Genomic DNA, 20,143 nt, shown 5'->3' with positions numbered 1-20,143 from the left:
CTCCACGGGCTGGAGATGTGCCAATGTATCCCCAATGTACAAAGGGGGGATCGAAGGGTGACACTAGTAATTACAGACCCTTTAGTTTAACTTCTGTTCCGGGTAAAATAATGGAGTCACTGGTTAAAGATGCATTGCAGGATCATCTAGACGAGACTTCAGTTATAGTTCGGACACAGCACAGGTTTGTTAATCCCATTCTGGTCCGCCCTGTTTTAAGCCTACATTTAACCCCTCACTTGAAAGTTGTTCCCCCTGAAAAAACTAATAATTTCTACTCAATTTACAAAATTGAAACTCTCAATATACATAAACAGAAGTATATTCTTTGATTTCCTACCTTTAGCGTTCAGCAAAAACTATTAATTCACTCAAACTGCAAAAATGTATTATCACAATATCAATTTATGAATTATTACTTCGGCAAAACAGCATTAGACCTTTGAAGATGATACGCGTTACAGCATTAGTTCAAAATTCCCGGCCGCCTCCGTAGCCAGGTGGGAAGGAGCAACAGTGCGTAGCATACGCTACTTGATATAGACCGGGGTTCGAGCCTGTCACCACCAAATACGGAGGATGCAGAAAGGTCAGGGAATGACTACCGCCTATCCCGGAGCAACATGGCCTTAGTTGCTAATGCTCCTAAAAACCAAAAAACAAACAAACAATCAAAATTCCCACTTCATCTAGCTAAAACGAATCAACACATGTGGAGATATAATTGGCTGGTCAAGCTTACGTCATTAGCATTACCAAGGTGATCCAAGGAGAAAATAAAAATGTAAACAACTTTCGTGGAAAACAAACAGTTCAGCATCATTACTTGCGAACACTATTTTGCATGGTTCTCTCACAACAGTTTGCTTTACTGCTTTTTGTAATTGTTGTACGAAAGAATTGCCACGAATTTGTTTTGAAAAACAAAAATATCTTCTTTCCTTTCTTCAGTATGTATTGTATCTACTAACAAAAAAAAAAAAATCAAGGAAGTTCATCTATTGGAAACTACAGTGGAAATGGAAGGGTAAAAAAAACTGATCACTACAATGCGCGTTTCATAAAAAAAAAAAGTTTTTTTTTTATGAAACGTTAAGTTTTATGAAATGTTAAGTTTTTGTAATTGTTTCTAGAGGACTAAATCGGAACAGCAGTTTCATGGATCTATATTTGATCTTACGAAATTTCAAGAAAATATTTCTATTCATAGCTGCGTTATAAGTTTCGAAAATTTATGTCGAAGGAACTTTGCATGCATCTCACATGGTGTCAAATGAAAAAAAAAATGTGCTACTAGTAACAGATTGTGAAAATAATCCGTTATTCATAGTGACGGATTTGGAAATTGTAAGTAAATGTTATTGAATACTTCAATATTTCCTTGATGCATTTGATACCATCAAAAAATTTCAAGAGAAAAATTGAATTTTCATTATCACACACATGCCCGAAAAATTTGTCATAAAATGTCGTGTTTTGATGCTTGAATTCCATTCTGAGCTGCAACTGTAATTAAGTCACCTCTCTTGCACTGACAGAATATACGTTTACCGAATGAAGGAAAACAGGGTTCATTTTCCTAAAATTTCCAGTTCCCTTCATTCACTTCGTAGGAAAAACTCCTTAGGGAAGACAGTCCACCCTTTCTAGTCCGACCCAAGGAGGGAGGGAGGGAGGGAGAGAGAGAGAGAGAGAGAGAGAGAGAGAGAGAGAGAGAGAGAGAGAGAAATAAAAATACCCTTTTGGTGGGGAGAAGGCCAAGAGATTGTCAAATGTCCAGAGCTCTAACTTTCATTTATTTTATTTATTATTATTTTTTTTTTTTTCTTGTGTTGTTCTAGCTATCCATCCGGGATTGGGTCTTCCCTGGGCCGGGATAGGCCTTCTCTTTTCCTCTTTTCTCCTTCCCTCTCTTCATCTTATACAAGTTTTTCTTTCCTCCCTGTGCAACTCGTTCCCCAGGGAGGAGGATATGCAGATAATAGGGGAGGCTTTGCCCTCCTTCTGCTGGGGACGAGTACCTGGAGGCAGTCATCCAGGTGATTACTGCTTCCAGGTAGCCAAAATGTCAAAACACAACATCACAATACAGAACAAACACATAAGCTCACGAACAGTTTTTCTTTCCTGTCACTTTCTCCCGTGCGGGATGAAAAACTTTCTTTCTCTCTCTCTCTCTCTCTCGCGCCTTCCTTTTCATCTGTCTTCATCCAACATGGGATAATCCTATGCGGGATGAAATTTTTTTTTTTTTTTTGACATGACACACAAAGGTAAGTAAACCTTGACATTGAGTAAAAACTGAACAGATCAACGAGATGGAGATGAACTTTTGTTCTAGGGGCCGCCCATACAAAAACAATAATAAAAATAAATAAATAAAAATAATGATGATAAAAAAAAAGCATTGCAGCTCTAAGTCAGCCTCATCCTAGGATGCCGAAACTGCAATTGTTTTAGAGAACAATATTTTGCATTTTTACTTTCTAGCATTATTTTGCATTATAGCTCTGTTACTATATTTTGCTTTGTTTCTTTACATTATTGCTGCAGCCAACAATGTCGGTGTGCACGACGTTTCATCACAGATGCTGAAGTTCTAATTAGTCAGTTTCCTAGGATATGGAAGTACTAATAAGTCCGATTTTGGTCTGGTGCAAATTTGAGAAAAAATCCACAATAATCCCTCTGGAAATATTAGCGAGTGAATTGCATTATAAATTTTAAACATTGCTGTATAGCTTGTCCTTGAATGCAAATGACTACGGTTACTCTCCTTTGAGGGACCGACCTTTTACAGATGTTTTATTGCGGACACTTCCTTCCAGTAAAATCATCAGTAGTCGTCCTTTATTGCTAAAGTAATTCGTTTTGTTGGGGGAAACGGTTTTTGCTCCTAATTGATGTAGCACTTTCGAATTTCGCAAAGTGGATTATTTGAACACAACATACATTAGAAGGTCAGTAAAAGAGTTGATAATTGGCGGACAGCATTCCGACAAACAAATTTTCTGTTTATATTCCGGGATGACCACACGGTCAGAGATCCCAAAATAGAGAGAGAGAGAGAGAGAATACAAGAAACCGCACAACATTTATCAGTCACTGACTTGGTTGGGTGAAATTGCTTGCCAAAAACCACAGCAAAACAAGAGAAGTGATGGGAGTAAATCTATTTTTCAGCGTGGTTTATCTGTTTATTGCAGCTCAGAACAGCATTATGACCGTGGATAGTGAATTTATTCAGCTTCTGTACTAAAACAGAATTTCTCCCTTTGTGATGACATCAAAGCGTAACAAGCAAATATCTTCTAACAATACTTTTTTGAGCAGCCCATGATTCGTAATCTGTTAGCTTTGTATTGTTAGAAAGTATTACAGTTTTGTGAAGGCGACTCCGTAGCCAGGTGGGCAGGAGCGGCAGTGTGTAGCACACGTTTCTTGATTAGACCGGGGTTCGAGCCCGTGACCACCAAATATGGAGGATGCAGAAAGGTCAGGGAATGACCACCGCATATCCCTGGAGCAATATGGCATTAGTTGCTAATGCTCCAAATAACAAACAAACAAACAAACAAGCAGTTTTGTGAACAATACACATTTAAAGAAACAATCTGTTATTCATAGCAGATGATTTTTTTTTTTCCTTTCCTTAGATGCACCAGATAACGCAGCTATAAATAGAAATATTTTCTTGAAATTTCATTAGAAGATCAAACCCAGGAAACTGCTGTTCCGATATTGTTTACTAAAAACAATTACAATAAAGCAAACTTTTTTTTTTTTTTTTTTTTATCAAATGCGCATTGCAGCGTTATCAGTTTTACAACAGTTTTTTCCGTTTCCAACAGATGAATTTCCTTGATTTTCTGTTCGTAGGAGCAATACATGTTGAAGAAAGGAAATACAACCTGTTCGCCTTTCATAAACAGTTGTTGCTACTGTTTTGCTTTATTGCTTCTTATGTCAACTAACAGTAGCTTTCGTTTGTCTTTTGTTTATTTTCTTAGCGGTCCCGACGTAGCCGCGCGGAGACATAAGAATGACCGTTGACACTCTCTCAATGTAGCTGTATCTAGGAAGTTTGTGACGGAACCAATGGTTTTTCTTGTGCTCCGCTCCAAGAAAACAATTTTGCTCTGTAAACAGAAACTCCCACTCCAAAACAAACAAACGAATCAAGTATTGTGTTTCATAAGCCCTAGGCTAATTAGGGTGGGTTTAGAAAAAGAACTAAAAAAGGCCTAAAAAAATGCACACTTGATGTCACATTTTTGTCATTTGCGAGAAATTCAGTAGAAGGTTTTGAAAATTGAAGTGAGAAAATTCAAGAAAACAGTTATGGCTCCAACTATAGCAAGTTTCAGCTCTGTAATTAGAGTAAAAATTATAGAATTAACTATACTGCAATAATTAAAGACAAACACCAGCCAAGGTTTACTTTTACTTTTACTACCAGCCAAGGAATTAAAAATTTTTACTATAAAAATAAAATATACAGAAATAAAATATAATGAAATACTGTGATACACTATCGGAAGACTAAAATATTACAAAAAATTATGATAAAATAAACTACAATCGATAAAACATTAAAAATATAATTAAAAATACCGAAGCATTTTTTTGAGGAGTGTTATGTGGGCAATGTTTAAAAGACCGTCTGGGGGGGGGGGGGAGCACATGACTGCTATTAAGACTGCTTATTATGCGAGGTCTGCTGTGGCAGAGCATTTCTGGGAGAAGCAGCATCGGATCTCCCTTGAAGACGCGGCCATTATGGACCGTGCCCATGGATTTTGGGAACGCAAGTGGCTCGCGAGAGCTTGCGAATTAGTTCATCCAGTCGTAATACTATTGACAGGGGGATAGGTTTACACCCCCCGTTTGAGGCGTTCTCAGACGGGATGACTGGTTCTGTTTGACACGCTCCCGAGCCACTTCCGTTTCCGATGCGCGCGTGGGGAATGCCGACCATGTGTCTGATGGACCCCATGCATGAGTGCCATGGGCCTGCTACTTAAGGATTTGTCATTGCAGTAATAGTATACTGTTGAAGAAGGAGACAGCAGTTTCTGAACGCTTCAGGTTTTATCGCTTTTAATCCAGTTTATTTTAGATAATTTTATTTCTTCGGTATTTTAAATTATATTTTTAACGTTTTATCGTAGTTTATTTTATCGTAATTTATTGTAATATTTTAGTCTTCCGATAGTGTATCACAGTATTTCATTATATTTTATTTCTGTATATATTTTTATAGTAAAAATTTTTAATTCCTTGGCTGGTGTTTGTCTTTAATTATTGCAGTATGGAATTTCCCAGCCCCATAGGCCTGTTTGAAGATATATAGAATTAACTTGCTGAACCCAGTTGGGGTTGGAATGTACTCCACCGGACGGGAATATGCTTAAGGGAAAGTCTTGTCTGACAAATTTGATTGGATATTATGATGTGGTTACAAAGGAACCGGATGCAAAAAATAACTTGGATATCATATACTTGGATTTCAGGAAAGCTCTTGACACTGTTACGCATGGAAGACTATTGTACAAATTGGAGCAGAATGGAATTAAGGGTAAGTTGCTACATGGATAAAAGGGTGGTTTAGTGGGAGAAGACAGGGGTGGTAATCATTGGGCACTGTTCTTTGTGGACTAATGTTATTAGTGGAGTTCCACGTGGTTCGGTGTTGGGCCCACTGCTGTTTTGTATATTTATCAATGATATTGATGAAGGTATATTAGGCTTAGTGTTGAAATTTGCAGATTATACAAAGGTTGGCATGGTTGTTAATGACAGTAATAGCAGTCTGCTACTGCAACAGGATCTATAAAATTTGGACAGATGGGCTGAGAAGTGGTTTTTTATGAAATTTTTTTTTTATTTTTATGAAAACATCCCAAACAAGAGAGTTGGAGGTTCAGAAGATGAAAGAAGATTTGTTGACATTAGACTTGAACTTCTGTAGACTATAATTTTCAGGAAATATGTATGAAGGAAGGTTGTTCCAGAAAACGGCAGTTAAATGAATAAACGAGGAAGATGAAAAGTTGGTTCTGTGAATTTGAAGTTGGACAGTAAATGGATGTTGGCTGGTGGTGGCATGTGTTCGGACTGTTTTAAAAGAGGGTGTGGGAATTATAGAATCCAATTCAGAAGAACAGTGCCCGTGGAAGTATCTGCAGAAAAGGCATGCAGCAGAAACAGTAAATCTATGAAACAGTGAGTGGAGAGACTCGTTTAGAGAGGAGTCATTAATTAACCTAACTGCCCTCCTCTGATTGGTGTCTAGAAGCCTGAGAGAGGTTTTGGGGGCACCGCCCCATATGTGGGAACAATATTCCATGGTAGGGCAGATTTGCAATTTGTACAGATTGAACAGCTATTTGGAAGAAAAGTAACGCCGAGAGCAAAAGAGAAAACCAAGTTTTTTTAGATGCAGAGGAAGCAATATTTGTAATGTGCTTGTAATATCCATAACCTGCACCACAGGTGGTTTTTTTTTTTTTTTATTATTATTTTTATTTTATTTTATTTTTATTATTATTATTTTTTTATTTCTTTAAATTTTATTTTATTATTTTTCTTTTTTCTTTTATTTTATTTTTTTCCCCATAACCTGCACCACGGGTGGATTTTTTTTTCTATTTTGTCTGCACCTCTGGAATGGGCCCACAGAGGATCCTGACCTGCCTGCTGGCAACATCATGTGGGTCAGAGTCTCTTTAGAGCCAGTACATGCATTACTGGGACTGGCCCACCTTCCCGTGGTGTGGGAAGGTGGGCCAGTCCCAGTAATGTGAGTACCCAGAATCATCTCTCCAGGTGATTGATGTTTCTGGGTAGCCAAGTGGCCATGGACAACAACAGAACACACACACACACACACACACACACACACACACACACACACACACACACACACACACACACACACACTCATAATACACACAAACCTCCGTCACACACACATATCTGGCCCATTTGTAGTGATACTTTTCTTAACAGAGATACGAGGCAGAGTTGAACAGATGTTCTAGGTGCCGCCCTTTACAAAAACACATGTCCACATGATAAATTAAACACACAGTAAGACATTAAATACGGTAATAATAAAGTACTGCAGACTCTCGATTTACTGGAATTGGATTAACCAGGGCACTCCAAGACTCCAAATTAAAAAAAAAAACACCAAATCAACCAGAAGTCAAATTCAAGTAATAACTAGAATAGGTATAAACAGATATTTTGCAAATTGTAAATAAGCAACAAGAACCGGCGTTATAAGTCATCATTGGGCGATTGGTGTACCTATTTTATTGCAACCCCTGCTGTCTTCACACCTACCGCTCAAAACAAAAGAAAAAAGACACCAAATGCTTAGTTTGTGTTAGTGCGTTGCGCCGATTGTTGTGTTCTGTCGCACCGCAAAAGGACAAATTTTGTTTTATTTCTGTCAAGGATGTCAGAATTTATTTTATCATAACTATTTTTTTTTTGTTTAGAAATTGCGAAAATGATGGGCAAAGCAAGAGTTGTGCTTTCAGATTAAACAAAAACTTGAAATTATTCAAAAGTTTGAAAATGGTGCATCCATTAAATCTCTAAAGGACCATTATAATGTTGGTGACCAAACCATACGCGACAAAGGGAAGTATTCAATTTAAAATCAACATCGTAAAAAATAAAGGGAAGCATTGTTATTGGACACGTGAGTAGTACGTGTTAAGTTTTTCGTTTTTTTTTCCGTGGGTAACTGAATCAGCGGATACAAGGGCACAACTGTATTGATTTATTTTAGAGAACAACATATGTGAGGCATCTTATTCTGAATATATCTTTTGACAATACTAACCAAGTTCTAATGGGGGATGAATGGTTAGACATAATTAGTGGGGTTGCTGGTATGGCTGTTTTTGTCATCTGTTCTTATACAGCCATATCTCATACATATCAAGAATAGCCTAACTATAGAAGAACCATCAGCCAGAGGATCCAACATGCTCTATCCAATGAGAAACCTAACATTAGCAAGGGCACATGATGCAAGAAAGCAAGCTTATATAGCATCAGCCAAAAAAAAAAAAAAAAACACACACACCCTTCTCATTTCACCCATCCACTCACTCCAGATGTTTGTCTAGTTCTGCCTTGAATCTGTTTAAGCTGTCAACTTCTACTACGACAGAGGTTTGTTCCAGTAATCAACCACCCGCTGGCTAAAAGCAAATTTTCGCACATCTATACTACAACTGTCTTTCCTCAATTTGAATTTATGCCCTCTCAGGCGATTATTCTGAGCAAGAGGAAGAATCCCATCAGCATTGAGCATGCTCAAATCATTCTAGGCTTTATACACCTCAATCAGATCACCCTGCAGGTGCCTAGTCTTCAGACACTGTAATTTGCAGAACTTAAGCATTCTTCATAAGAGCAACCCTTTGTTCTATTCACTAATCTTGTTGCCCTTTTCTGTACTTGTTCCAACAGCTCTACATCCTTCTTAAAATGAGGCCTCCGGACCTGTATACAGTTATCCCCTTGTATAAGGCTATGGCCTAACTATAGCCTTATACAAGGGGATAATCACCTCCTTATCCCTGCTAGAAAAATTCCTGTATATCATTGACAAGACACCATGGGCTACTCTTGTAGACCATCTGCACTGCTCATAAAATCTGCCTGCTCAATTACCCCCAGATCCTTTTCACTCTCTACCACTATCAGTGTAGTACCACACAGTTGATGCATTACTCTGGGGTTACTGCTTTCCATATGCAGTACTTTACATTTGTCAATGTTAAACTTCAGTTGTCGCCTCTCAGCCCATCTGTCCAACTTTTCTAGATCCTGTTGCAGCAGTGTACTGTCATTAGTGTCATTAACAACCCTGCCAACCTTCATATAGTCTACAAACATGGACATTAAGCCTGATATACCATCAATATCATTAATGAACACAGAAAACAACAATGGACTCAACACTGAACCCTACTAATAATATTAGTCCACAATGCAGTACATTAAAAGGATAGCATGACCATTTCAATGTGGATTGTGCTTCGAGCACTAGCATGATTTGGCTCTCGCAATCAGTTGGTGGGCTGTTACCAACAATAACCTAACTGCTGGTGTCCAATGCTGTACTGTAGCAAATGGACTATAGTTGTAAGCAAATGTGCCTACTGTGGATTGAGAGCAGAACCACTGGACAGTGGATGACTCAAAATGGGTTGTCTGGTTCAGTCAGTCATTTTTCCAGCTGCACCTTGTGGACAGATGGGTGAAGGTATAGTCTACTAAGTGAGAGGCTCTTGGATCCTACAGCATTAAAGGGGTTATACAGGCCAGTGCAGCTAGCACAACGGTCTGAGGCATATTTGGATAGGAGGGCACTGGGTCCCTGGAACTTAACTGTCAGCACCTTACTGGAGACTTGTACAGGTCCATTTATGGTGACCATCTTCCTGGAATACCAAGGTGTCATATAGCATGATAATGCTTCTTGTCACAAGGCTGCAACAACATTGGATGATGTTCATTCCAGTAAGTTCTGTGTCCATTCTTCTGGTAGCCAAACTCACCCAATCTCAACCCAAATACAGGCAACCCCCGAATAGCATGGTACTTTTACAGCAGTTTTACTCTAACACAATTGATAAATTGCTGTAATCTTCTCACAACACGCTACTTATATAACAAGGTTTCGCTCTAACACAGTTTGGGAATGGCAGGAAATCTCGCATAACATGGTATTTTTGAGATTTCGTGCTGAGTAAACCCTGCTATTATGTTAGATGTAATTTTCGATGTTTCCATTCCTTTTTGAATCCCTGCCATTGACTCACTAGTCGTTATTGCCTTCATAGTATTTTTCTAAAGCACATTTCTGGAGGTCACTACCATAAAACAATAAAAGCAATTTGCACATTTCGGTTTATTGGGCTTTTCTGTTAGTGGAATCTATTATAAATGGGTAGTAAGCGATCTTATTGCATTTGCTGTAGTACTGATAGCTGGAATTCTGTGGGTTTTCATGTTATTATGGTGAAATGTTTCCCCTTCCATGAAATATTCAATCATATAAAAAACATAAATAAATTTTCAGAAACTCATTACTCCATATCTCACTTGTGCATATCGTGTTTGTTGCAACTTGTGCGTGCCATGTTCTTTGTTATTAATTGCTTATCATTTTTACTCTATTAAATTTTACAACCAAAAAAAAAAGGTAGGTGAACAGAAATATCAATTAGTATGTACATATTACAGTACGTATTAATTAAGCTATGTATGTAAGTGCAAATTTATTTTTATTTTGCTAACTGGAAAATATTTTTCCAATTTTCACATATCACTTAAAGCAGGGGTCTACTGTATTTTGTTGGGAGATCCCTGGGTTAGATTCTGTGCTATGGAACTTGTTTCTTTGAGACCATAAAAATTGTGACTTTGAAGAGTGCAGTTCATGACTTTTAAAGAGAGCAGGAGGCACACAAAATCTAGATGCTACAGAAGAGATTGGGCCTATTATTATTATTATTATTATTATTAGCCATATGGTGCAAGGAAGCCTGAGGCTTATGCTGCACCAGCCAAAAAAAAAAATTTGAGTTTCCCTGAGAGAGAGAGAGAGAAGGAAATCACCAAGAAAGAGAAGAATGATGATATCCAGCTCAGGACCCTGGGTGTGCCAAGCCCATACTCACTAGATGTGAGCCCCTGGGGTAGTGATGAAGAGAAAGAAAAATTAAATGAACGTATATTATCTCACATATAAGTATCACAGTTTGTTAGATAAGAAGTTTGTTCATTTACTATTATTACAGTTATTACTTTTATAAAAATAAAGTTAAAATATTAAGTTATTACTGCTATAAAAATTAAGTTTCCGTTAGTTATAAAAAAAAAATTGTGTATATTAGCATTAGCATTAGTAGAGGCATTTGATGCAAGAAAGCAAGCTTATGCAGCATCAGCCAAAAAAAAAAAAAAAAAACCACTTCCACTTCACCCCTCTGTTCGTTCAAAATACCTGTCCAGCTGAGCCTTAAACTTATTTAGGCTATCAACCTCCACCACAAGGGATGGGAGTCTGTTCCACCAACCAACCACCCGCTGGCTAAAGGCAAATTTCCGCACGTCTATCCTACATCTGTCTTTCCTCAATTTGAATTTATGCCCTCTCAGGTGATTTTTCTGAGCTAGAGGAAGAATCCCATCAGCATTGAGCATGCTTAAACCATTCAAGGCTTTATACACCTCTATCAGATCACCTCGCTGGTGCCTAGTCTCCAGACACTGTAATTTGCAAAACTTAAGCCTTTCTTCGTAAGAGCACCCCTTTGTTCCATTCACTAATCTTGTTGCCCTTCCCTGTACTCGTTCCAGCAGCTCTACATACTTCTTGAAATGAGGCCTCCAGACCTGTATACAGTACTCTAGGTGTGGCTTGCCCATTACCTTATACAAGGGAATAATCACCTCCTTATCCCTGCTGGAAAAATTCCTGTATATCATTGACAATACTCCATGAGCTACTCTTGCAGCCCGTCTGCACTGCTCAGAGAACTTCATATCTGCCTGCACAACCACCCCCAAGTCCCTTTCATTCTCTACCACTGTCAGTGTAGTACCACAGAGTTGATACGTTGCTCTGGGGTTGCTGTTTCCCATGTGTAGTACTTTACATTTGTCAGTGTTAAACTTCATTTGCCACCTCTCAGCCCATCTGCTCAACCTTTCCAGATCCTGTTGCAGCAGCATAGTGTCAGTAGTGTCCTTGACAACCCTGCCAACCTTTGTATCATCTGCAAACTTGGACATTAAGCTTGATATACCATCATCAATATCATTTATAAATACAGAAAACAATAATGGACCCAACACTGAGCCCTGAGGGACTCCACTAATAACATTAGTCCACGATGAGCAGTGTCCATTGATTACCACTCTCTGTCTTCTCCCCCCTCAACCACCCCTTTATCCATAGCAGCAAATTGCCTCCAATGTCACACTGCTCCAATTTGTGTAGCAGTCTTCCATGTGCAACAGTATCAAAAGCCTTTCTAAGATCCAAGTATATAATATCAAAGTTATTCCCTGCATCCAGTTCTTTTGTGACTGCATCATAGTATCCAATCAAGTTGGTCAGGCAAGACTTCCCCTTAACAAAACCATGCTGTGTCTGAGCTATAACTGAAGTCCTGTCTAAATGATCCTGCAGTGCTTCTTTAACCAGTGCCTCCATTAATTTTCCTGGAACAGAAGTTAAGCTCACAGGTCTATAATTACTTGTGTCAGCCTTTGATCCTCCTTTGTGAATTGGGGTCACATTTGCACATTTCCAGTCTATGGGTACCTCCCCTGAGTCCAACGAAGCTCTCATAATTATGGCTAAGGGTTTGCTTACTTCCTTTGCTGCCTCCTTTAATATAACTGGATAGATCCCATCCACCCCGGGTGCCTTTCTTGTGTTTATCTTCAACAGTTTCTCCTCCACTTTACTCCCAGTTATTTCAAGATTCTCTAGCTTACTGCTAGAGTTGAATACACCTCTGGCATTCCCCTTGCTGAATAACTCCTCATGTGTGAATGTCGATGCAAAATATTCATTTAGTTTGTTAACTACCTGAGCAGGATCATCAACAGTTGACCCATCAATATCAAGTGGACCAATCTGATTCATCCCCTTCCTTCTAGAGTTTACATAAGTAAAGAACTCTTTGCTGTTTTTCTTTGCATCCCTTGCCAAAGATTTCTCGTAATCTGCCTTCGCTGCCTAACCTCCTTTGTAACTTGGTTGCATATGAACTTGTATCTATCATAGGCTTCTGTGTCATGTGTTAATTTGTAAGTATCCCATGCATTTTTCTTCTCTGCCATATGCCTCATTAGTTCATCTGACATCCATTTTGGCCTAAACCTTGAACAATATTTCTTAGTTGGTATGTAAAGCCTAGTAGCTTCCAAGATAAGTTCTTTGAATGCTTCCCATTTTGAATTTGCTGTTGGTAACATCATCAGTTGGTACCACTGTATAGAATTTAAATACTGTCTCAGTCCATCGTAGTCGCCTTTACGGAAGCAATAACCCTTCCCTTTACCCCTAATGGTAGTTACCTCTTTGAGTAAATCCCACTTCAGCACACTGTGATCACTGCCACCTAGTGGTTCATTTATCTGCAGATTCTTAATGCATGAAGAATCACTGCTGATAATCAAATCAAGAGTATTACTCTCTCTAGTTGCCTCCCGAACATGCTGATGTAGAAAACAATCATCCAATAAATCCACAAAAGCCCTGCTAGTGTGTGAGTAACCAGCCCCCAAATTCCAGTCTGGGAAATTAAAATCTCCCATTATAAGACTCTCTGATTTACTGGCCCACTCTATTTCCCTGTACAGTTCCTTATTATACTCATCAGAGTCATTAGGCCTATAGCACACTCCTACTCTCAATTTTGATCTCCCAATGCTTATGTCACACCAAACTGACTCAACACTGCACTGTCCAGCAATGTCGACTGGCTTCACTTCCTTGGTTTTTATGTGTTTCTTATCTAATAGCATAACCTATGTTATGCTATTAGTTAATATTTGTTAGGTTTTGGAACGTAACCCCCTTTTTGTACTGATTCTTAGTCCCATATAACACTGTTTTGCATTACACGAGATTTTGTAGGAACCAAACTACCGTTATACGAGGGTTACCTGTATACTGCAACTCCAGGATATGCTCTGCACAGATTACTATACCCATGGACATTGCCCATGAATCTATGCTACAATAGATACAGGCCATGTTGCATGCTAATGGTGGCGCAACTGGGTACTACATAGGTATTTCAGAGAATGCAAAGTTATCTCAGGATGGAAAAATATTGCAAGCATATTTTTCCACTTATTGTTTTCTGTACCACTCAGAAATATATGAAAAATGTTAGTTTTTATTCTTAGTATCCAAGTGACAAATAGACAGATCAATCCAATTCATTTATTAATTTTAAAAAGTTACCTTTAAATAAGAAAGCTTGCAAAATAATTTTATACCTAGAATTTGTTTTCTTTTTAAGCTGCGTTTTGGCATTTTACTTAAAACTTAATCTGCCTGACACTTAAATGATTTGAAAGAAAAAATTTACCATAATTTTACAGGGAAGCAAGCCATTTAGATTTAGCCGACAGGCTAGTAGAGTGCCAATATGAACTTACCGATAGACTAGCTTACTATCTCTGTGGACGAAAACCTGGTATGTATTATTATTAATTGTTGATTTTTTTTATGTCTTTAATCATGTGTACTGTGATATTTCTTTTCTTCTGTAATATAAATGAAGCTTACAGGTAAATTTCCTAAATTTATATGAATACAGCAAGCTGACAGAGATATATTGTTGCTAAATGTTCTTATAATTATGAAACAGGCACCAGAAATATGCACTGGTATTAAAAATTTTACCCTTGACAGGATATATATTTAAAAAAAGTCTATGAAGAAGTAAAATGGTAATGAAGAATAAGGTATTACCTATTGTCACTGTCATCTGAAAAACAAGTGTCAGAGTGCAGCAGTGTATATTATAAATGCATCAGGTTAGTTGACAATTGTGATGTATTGGATATGTAATTATATTCCCAAGACATATTACCAAAAAAAAAAAAAAAAAAAAAAATCAAAATATCAGAGAAATAATAAAAATAGCACAAAATAATGAAAATAATAAAATTAGCGTAAAATAACACACACACCAATTTTCTTCCAACTCATGTATTTATGATCTTGGTAAAACACCTCCCACCATTTCCAACATGCTCCATTCAATGCCCCTTGTGGTCTTCCGTCAAAAGTAGGTCAGAAGGAGTTTAACAAATCTTGATGCTAAGAAATATCGAGTTCCCAATGGTATTTCTCCACTTGTTCTCAAAATCTGTGCTCCTGAACTTACTCCTGTTCTTTGCCGCTTTTTTCACTTTCTTATTCCAAAGGTGTTTTTCCTTCTGCTTGGGAATTTGCTCATATCCAGCCAGTTCCTAAAAAGGGTGACAAATCCCTCCCATCCAGTTATCATCCCATTGCAATTACTTCTACTCTTTCTAAAGTAATGGAGAAATCAATTAACCGCCGACTCTTAAACTACCTTAAAACCTTCCGTCTGATCAATGATCACCGGTATGGATTCCGTCAGTTTCAATCCACTGGTGATATTCTGGCTTATGTTATCCATTTATGGACTAATTCAAAGGAAAAGTTTGGTGAAACACAAGCAGTTGCTCTTGACATCTCAAAGGCTTTCAATCATGTTTGGCATAAAGGTCTTCTAAACAAGCTTCCATCTTATGATTTGCCAACTGTTTTTTGTAATTGGTTATCACTTATGGGATAATTATGTGATTGGTTATCACTTAGGTAATGGTAGATGACTCTGCCTTCTAACTTCTCCATTAATGCTGATGTCTCCCAAGGTTCAGTTCTTTCCCCCACTCTTTTCCTCTTGTATATTAATGACCTTCCATTGACTGGAAATCCTATCCACAGTTTTGTTGATGATAGCACATTGCATTCCACTTTCCATTTTGAGAAACCTTGCCCTGCTTAATCAGCTTCAACTTCTTGAATATCCGCTACCAATTCCTTAAATGCTGACCTCCAGGTAATTCTTGAGTGGGGCAATGACAACTTAGTTGATTTCAATCCTTCTAAAACGCAGTCTTGTCTTATATCTTGCAAAAAGAATTCTTCCACTCCTATGCTTATCTTTGGTGACATTCCGATTTCTAGGCAAAATGATTCTCTTTTGGGGATTACCCTGACTTCTAATCTCTCTCGGGACAAGCACATTACAAATATTGCTTCCTCTGCATCTAAAAAACGTGGTTTTTACTTTTGCTCTCGGCGTTACTTTTCTTCCAAACAGCTGTTCACTCTGTACAAATTGCAAATCCGCCCTACCATGGAATATTGTTCTCACATTTGAGGCGGTGCCCCCAAAATCTCTCTCAGGCTTTAGATTCTATTCGGAAAAGTGCAGTTAGGTTAATTAATGACTCCTCTCTAACAGAGTCTCTTCCCTCGCTGTCTCATTGACGTACTGTTTCTGCCGCATGTCTGTTCTACAGATACTTCCATGGGCACTGTTCTTCTGAATTGGCTTTATAATTCCTGCTCTCTCTTTCAAAACAGTCCGAACAAGTGCTGCCACCAGCCAACGTCCATTTACTGTCCAACTTCAAACTCACAGAACCAACTTTTCATCTTCCTCATTTATTCATTCAACTGTTGTTTTCTGGAACAACCTTCCTTCATATGTATTTCCTGAAAATTAGTCTACAGAAGTTCAAGTTTAATGGCAACAAATATCTTCTTTCATCCTCTCAACCTCCAACCCAAGCATGGTACCAAGCACTATTGGTTCTAATACCTCTCGTGTTTGGGGTGTTTTCTTAAAAAAAAAAAAAAAAAAAACCTTATTTTTAATGAAATTTAGGATGATCTGGTCAAATTTTTTGAACAAGCCAAATATAAAATTTATGAAAACCCATCCATTAGGAGTAGAGTTATTATATGCAGACTGACAGGAGAATATAATGAAGACAAGGGGTGCTTTATGTGTGTGTATATATGTGCACCTAAGAGGGCTATGAAACTAAAAGTAGGCAAGATAGAAGTTTGGAAACCTTCACATTATTCCTTTTTAAAACTAATAGAATTGAAGGTGGAAAATATAAAAGACAACAGACAGCATAAAAGTAGAAAGTAATCAAATAGAGTACTTGGGAGTTTAGCTGTCTGTCCTTGTGTTTAAGGTCCCTGGAATTATCTAGATTAACTATATATAAAGCCAGATTCTTGCTTCTGCACTTCCACCCTTGCACGATGGAAGTAGAGAAGTGAAAAATGGATTTTATATTGAATAATGAAAAATAATAAAATAATAGAATTTTAAAAGAATAATCAGGAATGGTATACTATTCAAGATATGATAACAATTCCTTATTATTCTTTTAACTTAGCATTTACATACATATATATATAAAATAAAAATATAAGTAAAAAAAAAAAATGAATATTCATAGACTACAGCTACTGATAACCAGAGAAAGACTAATGACAGTGATGAATATTAGTTTTGAAACTGATCACTTCATCAGTTTTTGCACCTGGTAGACATACCTGACTCTTTTCTATCTGTCTTTATTACAGAATATTTATTTCCTGTTTCCCTCACAGTTGAATCCCCAAGTGAGGCTAATTCCTGTGGACCCAAAGCATTTTGTATGGAAAGATTAGATTCAGTTCTGTGGCAGACTTGGGAGAGCATTGCCAATGTAGAAGCAGTAGTGCGTAGCACATGCTTCTTGATTAGACCGGGGTTTGAGCCCGTGAGCCACCAAATATGGAGGATGAGGAAAGGTCAGGGAATGACCATGGCATATCCCCAGAGCAATATGGCCTTAGTTGCTAATGCTCCTAAAAACGAAATAACAACAAGCCAATATAGAATCAGACACGTGAATCTCTGTTGAGTCCCCAGTTCAGTTTTTCTCTGGGGCATTACTTATGTTCTTAAAAGACAGTCTTGCCTGACAGTACACCGACTTATAATTTAAGGTTTAATGTTTGTTGCTTTCCCTCCATCTAGCACACTGAAAAGAATTACTAGAGAAAGTTTTGCATGTATGCTGCAGCAAGTACAAGGACAAAGGCCATAATGCACAGGACAATTGTTAGTAACATTTTCTCTGTCAATCATGATATTGTTTGACATGTTAGGCATACCTTTTCCAGTTGAAACCATTATTACATTTAAGTAAAGATTTAAATCAAAAAAATATCAAAAATAAGTATTGATGAATTACCTTTAAAAATTTACTCTTAAAATTAAACTTAAATTACAATAAATATCACAATATATTGAATAAGTTTAAATGTGAACAATAGCCCTGTTGATAGCGAATCTGCTAGAGTTTTGTGAAGAATGCTTTCTTGAAGATTTTCCTCTTGCTCACATGGTAGTATTGATGTATCTTTGAAGTTCCATAGGTTCCTATACTAAATTGAATAGAAGGCTGTGTCAGATTTGTCATATATTCCAAACACCGAATGTCCTTAAGTTTGAATACATCTGCATGATTCATTGAAATAAGTGTTCCTCCTCCCCTGTGCGTGTGCACACACACACACACACTCACACTCACTCAGAGTTGATATGTATATATATATATAGCTTCTTGAATTTTTTGGGCAGTTGCAACTGTTGTTTGAGGAAATTTCTTAACCATGGAGGTGCCTCCGTAGCCAGGTGGGCAGGAGCAGCAGTGCGTAGTACACGCTTCTTGATTAGACCGGGATTCGAGCACATGACCACCAAATACGGAGGATGCAGAAAGGTCAGGGAATGACCACTGCATATCCCCGGAGCAGTATGGCCTTAGTTGCTAATGCTCCTAAAAAAAAAAAAAAAAAAAAACCCAAACCTAACCATGTTATTTTTTGCTGATTCATTATATAATTTTTTGATTTAACTGAAAGTAAATTGATATTAGTATTAGCCATATGGTTCAAGGGAGCACTATGCTTTTGATGTACTGCCAAAATAAAGAAACAATGATTAATTAAAAATAATAAAATAACTAAACGAATTTTGGAATATTATTATTATTAGTCATATGGTGTAAGGAAGACTGAGGCTTATGCTGCACCAGCCAAAAAAAAAAAAAATTCCTGAGTTACCCTGAGAGAGAGAGGAATTACCAAGAAAGGGAAGAATGATGATATCCAGCTCAGGATCCTGGGAATAGATACCATTTGACTCTAAACACCCAAGCAAAAGACCAAAGATGAGGTGGATCAATGAAATTGTGAAATTTGCTGGTGTACAATTGCAACAGAATGCACAAGACTGCTGTTGCTGTAAACACGTTGAGGAACCCATAATCTTGCAATGGATCAACAATAGCTGAATATGACGACGATGATGAAATAATAAAATAAACTGCTTATTTGACTCTCCTTCCTAACATAAGTGTCTATCCAGCTGACCTTTGAATTTCCCCAACTGTCAGCCTCTACCACCCATGGAGATAACTTATTCCAGTAATTAACAACTAGTGGACCTAAAAGCAAACTTCATGCAATCTAGTCTAAACCTCTTTCTGTGTAATTTGAATTTATTACTCCTAGTTTTCAAGTCATTTGTAACAGTGAATTCCACTCTCATTCATTTTACTTTCACCTCTCAGAGACCCGATCACGTTTCCTCCAAGGTGTCTAGTTTCCAAGTTCTTTATCCCAAATATTCTTTCCTCATATGGATGCCCTTTTGCTGATCTCACCTGGTGCATTGCCCATCTTGGAACTTTTCAAGAAGCTCAAACTTTGTTTTTTTTTTAAGTTAAAGTATCCATACTTGAACACAGTATTCCAAGTGTGGTTTTACAGTTGCATTATACAGTGGGATTATGACCTCCATATGATACACAAATGTATGATAAATTATCGATAGGATACCTTGTGTGCCTTCCTTGCCACCTGTCTACACTGCTCAGAGAATTTCACATCTGACCATATCATAATCCCGAAATCCCTTTCTTTCTACTATTATTATTTCAAACCATTAAGTGTAAATTTATGTAGCTGCCACTTTTCTGACTATCCCTGAAGTCTATCTAAGTCAGGTGCCTTCGTAACCAGGTGGGAAGGAACAACAGTGCGTAGCACACGCTTCTTGATTAGACCGGGGTTCGAGCCCGTTTCCACCAAATACTGTGGATGCGGAAAGGTCAGGGAATGACCATCGCATATCCCCGGAACAATATGGCCTTAGTTGCTAATGCTCCTAAAAACCAAATAATAAACAAACAACAACTATCTAAGTCATTCTGAAAGAGCTCTGCTTGGCTCTGATCATTAACTACTCTACTGATCTTGATATCGTCTGCAAATTTTGACTTCACACCCCGTGTCCCTTCATCAGTGTCATTTAGGAAAATCAAAAATAGCAGTGGTCCCAGTACCAAACCTTAGAGAACTCCACTACTATGTTAGCCCAATGAGAAGAATAACCATTAATCATGTTCCTCTGAATACTGCTGTCCGGCCATTCTTCAGTCCATCTAAGTATTTTCCCTGTTATTCTAA

The 20,143-nt window shown here is 37.8% G+C and overlaps 1 protein-coding gene across 2 annotated transcripts in view; it reads left to right on the top strand.

Annotated features, from left to right (window-relative positions):
- The window catches only part of Git (ARF GTPase-activating protein GIT1), a 421,403-nt gene that overhangs the window by 150,954 nt on the left and 250,306 nt on the right, over nt 1–20,143 (top strand). For both annotated transcript variants that reach the window (XM_090369031.1, XM_090369030.1), the window contains exon 7: nt 14,161–14,255. In XM_090369031.1, coding sequence (XP_090225157.1) covers nt 14,161–14,255 — 95 coding nt within the window. The remainder of the gene's footprint in view (nt 1–14,160; nt 14,256–20,143) is intronic.

This window comes from Mastigoproctus giganteus, chromosome 2 (genome assembly GCF_048544385.1).
Source record: "Mastigoproctus giganteus isolate SK-2022 chromosome 2, ASM4854438v1, whole genome shotgun sequence".
In the NCBI taxonomy this organism is placed as follows: Eukaryota; Metazoa; Arthropoda; class Arachnida; order Uropygi; family Thelyphonidae; genus Mastigoproctus; species Mastigoproctus giganteus.
This window is presented reverse-complemented; position numbering and strand designations above follow the sequence as displayed.